General features: G+C 35.0%; 1 protein-coding gene across 2 annotated transcripts; it reads right to left on the minus strand.

Moving 5' to 3' along the window:
• Positions 1-1,744: 1,744 nt before the first annotated feature.
• On the minus strand, positions 1,745-6,123 carry LOC132039978 (uncharacterized). Of its 2 annotated transcripts, XM_059430568.1 has the most exons (5): positions 5,880-6,123; positions 3,198-3,983; positions 2,918-2,965; positions 2,748-2,826; positions 1,745-2,648 (listed from the first exon to the last, which is right to left on the minus strand). In XM_059430568.1, exons 1-5 carry the CDS (start codon positions 6,060-6,062, stop codon positions 2,506-2,508), a joined length of 1,239 nt encoding a protein of 412 aa, XP_059286551.1. In that variant the 5' UTR covers positions 6,063-6,123; the 3' UTR covers positions 1,745-2,505. The 2 variants fall into 2 exon arrangements, with proteins under 2 accessions (XP_059286551.1, XP_059286542.1); XM_059430559.1 differs by having other exon boundaries at positions 1,745-2,826.
• Between the last annotated feature and the right edge of the window lie 536 nt (positions 6,124-6,659).

Consider the following 6,659-nt stretch of genomic DNA (forward strand, 5'->3'; position numbering starts at 1 on the left):
TTGTCAATTTTAACATACAAGAGAATGACATTTTTTTTGTTTTTGTTTTACCCTTAACATTAATTACTCATTTTCAAATTATTTTCCAAATCTATTGAGACTATACACCAATTAATATGGATATAATGGTAAAATATATATTTCATTAATTAATTTTTAAATGACGTGCAAGGTCAAATAATGAACAAGTAAAAGTGAACCGAGGGAGTAGTAAATTTTTATAGTTAGATCTTGTCGTGAGATCTGCTGATGTCTTCAAACTCAGAGCGGGCCATCTTAAATAATCGCCACAAAGGAATTAATAAATAGCAAGCAGCTCATTTGAAGGATGAGTGCTAACCTCTATTTTATTTAGTTAGTGAGATATAGTTGTAGAGAAAGTCAAGTCTCTCTTTTGTAATTGTAGGTGCTGTTTAAGCTTGGAGTTTGGCTATGCATTTAGACATTTACCACAAAATTAAAATTCAGAATTTTTTGCTTCTATGCTTTTTCTTATTAATTTTATTTCCGGAGTGTGGAATAAACAGAAATAATTGAAAAGAAAAAAACAAAACAAACGTTCTGCTGCGATCCGTTTGATGCATTCGGAGAATTAAGGAGGCATACGTTTTTCCAAGAGCCAGCTCAAACAAATACTCAATGCTATAAAAGAACTCAAAAATAAGTTTGCATATTCAAAAGGTGCAAAATTTTAAACAAACGCAACCTAAGTAACTAGAGTATACAAATTATATTTTGGGTTTTCACGGTATCCATTTTGGAATCCGACTAATCTAAATTCACTTCAGAAAATTCTACTTTGAGCGCAACGCCCTTGCTAAAAACAATTCCATTATCAAGGCTCAAAACCCAAAACTTGTTGAATAAATACTTAGGTGTCCACCACAACATTTGATGTTACTCGAACATACAATTGTTGTTTTATATTCTAAAGACGAAAAGTTTTTATTTTTATCAAATCGTTTTTTCATACTTTTTCTGACTCTGGACCTTCCACACTCCACACTCCCTAAGGTTGGGTGGACTTGCACATGGTCATGATGGGATACTATCCTTCTTCTCTACTCTTTTGGCATCCTCTTTCCAACCCACTGCCCACCGACACAAGGCATACGTACTAATTTGTGCTTCTCTCTTAATCGATCACAATTCTTTATTACACAATATAATAAGATCAAGCAAGGTATATGATAACCATATTATTATTTTTCAGTAACAATATTATTGTCCTGAGCAGTTTATGTTTTAGCCAGACACACTTCTTTCGAGAGATATTATTTGACCGTGTTTGTATCTAAGGATATTTTTGTAACTCGTCATCTTTTCATGTTACAAAATTTTGCATCAAAATTAGGTCAATCGCATGCATTTCTTGAACACCTAACATGGGAAAACATAAACCATGCTCATAATGCTTTGTTAACTCTTAACATAGAATAGAAAGTTGTATGCGCGTGTGTACACATGAAGTCTAGATTCTCTATTTTCAGCTTCAAATGTCATTATCTAGAGAAGTGTCCAAAAGATGGGCTCAGTAGTACAAAATTCAGCTGTTATTTTACTTGCTGAGAGAATTCTATCAAAATCAAATTCTGGTTTCTTTACAATCACACAAAAATAAATGCCCAAAATATAAAAGAAATAAGCCACCTCCGTAGCATAGAAAGTTATACCCTCGTCCTTTCAAGCCTCAAAATCAAACTCGTAGATTGTGAGAGTAGTAGAATAAAATTAAAACCAAGCAGACTGAAAATATTTGTTTGATATCATTCTCTTTCGGTCAAAACCTCAAAACATTTACAAGAGATGTTGAATACATATAATAAAGTTAGATTGCTAGTAAGAACCAATACGAGCATTAGATCAAAAGAGTGCAGACAACTTACAAAATTTCAAAATCCTGTATGCAAAAATTGTATGTCCTTTGTCATAGGAGACTTCAACATGAGTTAGAAATCCTTTGCCAGCTTTTGCATCACTAGCGTCCATTAGAAAGTCGAGGCAAATAAAAGATCAAGGGTCTCAGCAGTTCCCTTCCAGTGTAGAATATAAAAAAGTGAACCCCTTTTTTCTCCTCATCGTATGGCTCCTCATACTTCTTCAGAGTGACTTAAAAATCAACTTTCCCAGGCAGCTAAAGTCTCTTGCCTGGGTGGATATCCTGAGTTCAAATGATGTCATATAGTAGTCATTATGGAGCTTGCTTTGTTTCTCAGGGCCCTCAAAAGAACACGAGCAAAAGAAATCATTTTTTCAGTGACTGTCAATGTTTAGAACCACATGAAGACTCTTCAGTTAGGAATATTTCAGGAGCGAGGTCAATTTCTCCTTTGGAAGTCATTTTCCCGTTATGATCATCCAAAACTACTAATACACAGCTAATGAATGAATCAAATCTTATTAAGAAACTAAAACAATCGAAAAATTAAATCACAAGCGATACTGATACAGGTGGAGAGTGGGACATAAGGCTGCACAGCAGTGAGAAGACTATCCATCCCATCATCACTTACCCACCTTAATTTGTAGCTTACTCATACCAACATTAACCTTTTCCACACCTGATTCACTCTTCACCTCTGTTCGCTTGAGATTTTTAAAATTGAGCCACGGGTGCTGCAAGCACTGCTCAGCAGTTGGTCGTTTCTCTGGCTCAAAATCAAAAAGAGGACCAAGAAATTCAGCAAATTCATGAGCATCCGTTTCGGAAAATCTATACTTGTCAACTAGTAATTTATCTAGAGAACCATATTTCAGCCTGCGAATCCTCTTCAAATCTCCGTGCCTGTCAAAGTAATCTTTGGATCTAGCCCCACCAATGGCTATCTGCTCCACCAGAAGTCAGAGTAAGAATATTTCAGCAGCTACTTTCAGAACTAGTTCTTAAAGGCCACAAAAGCAAATATAATGTGCTTACCTTCCGTGGGATCTTGCCTAGAAACTCCATCATCATAGCTAGATGATCCTGCAACTCGCCAAATAATAACAAATATGGTCAAGTGAAGTTCTAAAATAGTTTCTCTTCATGAAGTAAAACATAATTCTTTCAAGACTAGGTCGACTCCACCTTACACAAGAAAATCCTACCTCAAATCAGAAGAACATAAAACTTATTCAGAAAAAAAGAAACTGAAAAACAGTTGCATAATGCAATGAAAGGACAGTTAAACAAGGAAACATAGATGAAATAGTCTTACCTCATCTTCGCTGAAACCTTCTCCACCTTTGGGAGTGAACATCATCTCACCAGTAGCAAGCTCAAACGCAATACAAGCAAAAGACCATATGTCAGCAGAGAACGAATATCCAGATTGAAGTATAACTTCAGGGGATCTGTACTGCCTTGTTTGAATTTCTTGTGCAAATTGCTTATCAGCCCAGCATGCATTTCCAAAATCCACAACCTTGCACTTCAAGTCAATCCCATCAAGAGATCTTATTGATTTTGGAGTCCCAACGCCACCCATTGAACTTCGTCTTCCGGATATCCTAGCTGCTGCTCTCCTTGCCCTTTGCTTTAGCTTTTTCTCAATAATATTCATTGTTACTCCTCCATTAGGGTTTCCCTCAGGCCTTTCAAGTATGGGAGCCGTTCTCGATCTAATGGGATCTTTTGTGGCATTAATTGTGGAAAGTAAAAGAATATTTTCAAGTTTCAAGTCTGTATGAATAATTCCAAGTCCCCTATGCAAATAATCTAAACCAGTCAAAACACATTTGCAAATTTCCCTAACTTTGTTCAGTTCAAGGCCCTTATAGCGATTATGCTTGATCAGCCGTAATAAGCTATCACCAAGAAATTCAAGTACCATGCATAGGTGCTGTCCATTAGGGCCTGTGTGCTTAAAATGGTCAATAAGCCGTACAACATACTTACTACTAGATGGATCACCATTGGCAATTGCAGAAAGGACTTCAATTTCATGAAGAGCTGCTTGAGCGAATTGTGGTGCACTTTTCTGGATCTTCAAGGCAACATATCCCTGGGGAGAAAACAAATATGGCAACTATGTAAGCTCCAGATTTAAAGTTCACAACAATCCCAATGAGCTTCCAAACAAAGAGAAACGGAAATCTTTGTAAAAAAAAAAAAAAAATTACGTTAATTTTCTAGAGAAAAAACTTCTGAAACATTTCAGAGCATAGAAAATGGCAAATTATCACTAAAAGTTCGATGAAAACAATCCATGAAGAAAGAGCAATTGCATATGCTTTAGTGCTTCACTGCTTACTCCAAATAAGAGGCTCACATAAGAGGTTGTCCTTGAACACCTACAGGAGGTGCTGCTAATATATTGATATTCTATCTCAAACAGTCACTCAACCATCTACTCAACTGACTCCATCAGGTCAAAGTTGGCCCCCAAGACAATTGATTTTGGTCACAAAGCAAAGTCACCTCAAGAAGCAGACACTCGAAACTTCTTGAATTGAGTCGTGCCCTTATTGTAAAGAAAACATTACATGCAATTTACCATAATAAGGGATCATGAAACAAATGGAGATGGAAGTCATCTCAAACAATGACAGGTACTTCAAACATTAATTTAAGTGTACACAAAATCATGCTTAGCATCAAGGACCTAACACTTGTGGATGTGTAATGGCTATCACATACTTGAAAAGAATCCACGCTTATTCATCGTCATATCCGTCAAAGCAACAACAACAACAACAACAACAACATATCCGTCGAAGCAATTTACTAATTTTAAGAGACTATGCATATATATATATTTTTGAACTGGATTACTAGAGCACGAATATTCTGTCATCATCAGAAAGGATTTTAAACTACTTTCCTACTGGCTGAATAACTACTTGAAGTGAAAATGACTAAGACTCAAAGAAGACAATTCCTTCCCTGAACAGCGACAGACTTTATTTTTGTTGGAAATGGTTCGATATAGAGAGAAGGGTGTAATAAATGTTATAGGCTAGTGCTAGTAAGTTGGACAGGGCATAAAGATGTTTCAAAGATCATATTACATTACCCAAATAATGAAATAAATGTCAAATGAGTGGCAACAGGCAAGGCTTTTTTTCTCCTTGGAGCAGTGCCATGAAATGAGTTATCCAAATAAGCAAGGATGTGAAATCCTCAAAGATTAATAAGGAACTCTAGCAGAGTAGCACCTATTTCCCCAATTACATTAGGGTATAAGCTATGCGCTAATCGCAGCAAATAGTAACTAATCATAATATCAAAAGGAATTAATACTTGAGCAAAACGTTATCCAATTTAATAGATCGTCTAGAGAAAAGAAAATTGAAACCGGTTGCAAATAACAATACATTTTCGTGTTCACCAGCTTTTTCTGGATCACTTAAAAATGAATAATCATGATAATTATTTATCAAATATATAAATAATAATGATAATTACTGGTTACAACAACTACTACTGGTACACCTCAATCCTAAGCTAGCTGAGGTCGGCCAAATTATTTATCAAAAAATGAATAATAATGATAAAATAGAGCTTATCGCTTTTGATCTCGAGATAACCATAAATTCTGATTACTTCGCACAAAAGCACCGGTAAACAAAATTAAAAGAAAAAATGAAAACCATTTTCAGATAAAATGGAAGAAAATTTGATAAAAACTCACGGACGATCGAGAATATAGAAGATACAACTTGAAAATCAATAATCATGATAATTATTTATCAAAAAAAAAAAAAAAGAAAAAAAAAAGAGAGAATTATAACAACTATTAGTACACCTCAATTCTTCTCAAAAAATAAATAATAATGATAAAATATCACCTATCAGTAATGATCTTGAAATAAGCATATTATTCTGTCTAGTTCGCACAAAAGCACAGATAAACAAAATCAGAAAAAATAATTCCAATAAAACATGATTAAAAACTCACGGATGAAGTGGTATCATAAGCGAGCCAAACGGTGGAGAATTCTCCCCAGCCGAGTTTTCGTTGAGCGATATATCGTCCAGCGGAGAATGAATCGCCTATTCTCACCGCATGATATCCTCCTTTCCGATATGAATCGAATCCCTCTTCATCCTCCGATGCCGATGACGACGATGAACACGACATTCTTTATGATCCAATAATAGTACGCTCGCTTGTTTATGATTATTTTTCAGATTTATAATTTTGAGGAAATCAATGGAGTATTAGACTTGTATGGGATTTGTTTGGAGGAAGAAAAAAAGGTTGACAGAGGTTAACAACAGTGCGTTAATGGGGGAACATATGTGGCCTTCAATACAAGACTCGTTCCACCTTTTTCTCTTTTCTTTCCCCTGCTTTTAATTAATTGTAGTATCCTTTCTTTTATTATATTTAGAGATATATTATGACTTTTTAAATGTTGAGTTGGATTGGACCGTCATTTGCTTTTCTACTTTACCCTTTTTATGTGCATGTCTTTTGGGCAATGTTTGGTGACATTTGGATTTTGATTTTTGTTGAGTTAGATCGTCAGTTGCATGAGAGTCAATTTTATGAGTGATGGAAACTTCTAGGTAAATTGGTGGAAGTTTCCCTTTGGTACGTTGTGGACTATGGATTATTTTAAGTATGTTTTTATTTTTTAATTGAAAATTTTGGATTCGAGAATTGAAATATGAAATGATTTGTAAGTGAAGCTTTCCAAAACAAATTCAAATTACTAAGGTCCCAAAATGAATA

Source organism: Lycium ferocissimum, chromosome 2 (genome assembly GCF_029784015.1).
Source record: "Lycium ferocissimum isolate CSIRO_LF1 chromosome 2, AGI_CSIRO_Lferr_CH_V1, whole genome shotgun sequence".
In the NCBI taxonomy this organism is placed as follows: domain Eukaryota; kingdom Viridiplantae; phylum Streptophyta; class Magnoliopsida; order Solanales; family Solanaceae; genus Lycium; species Lycium ferocissimum.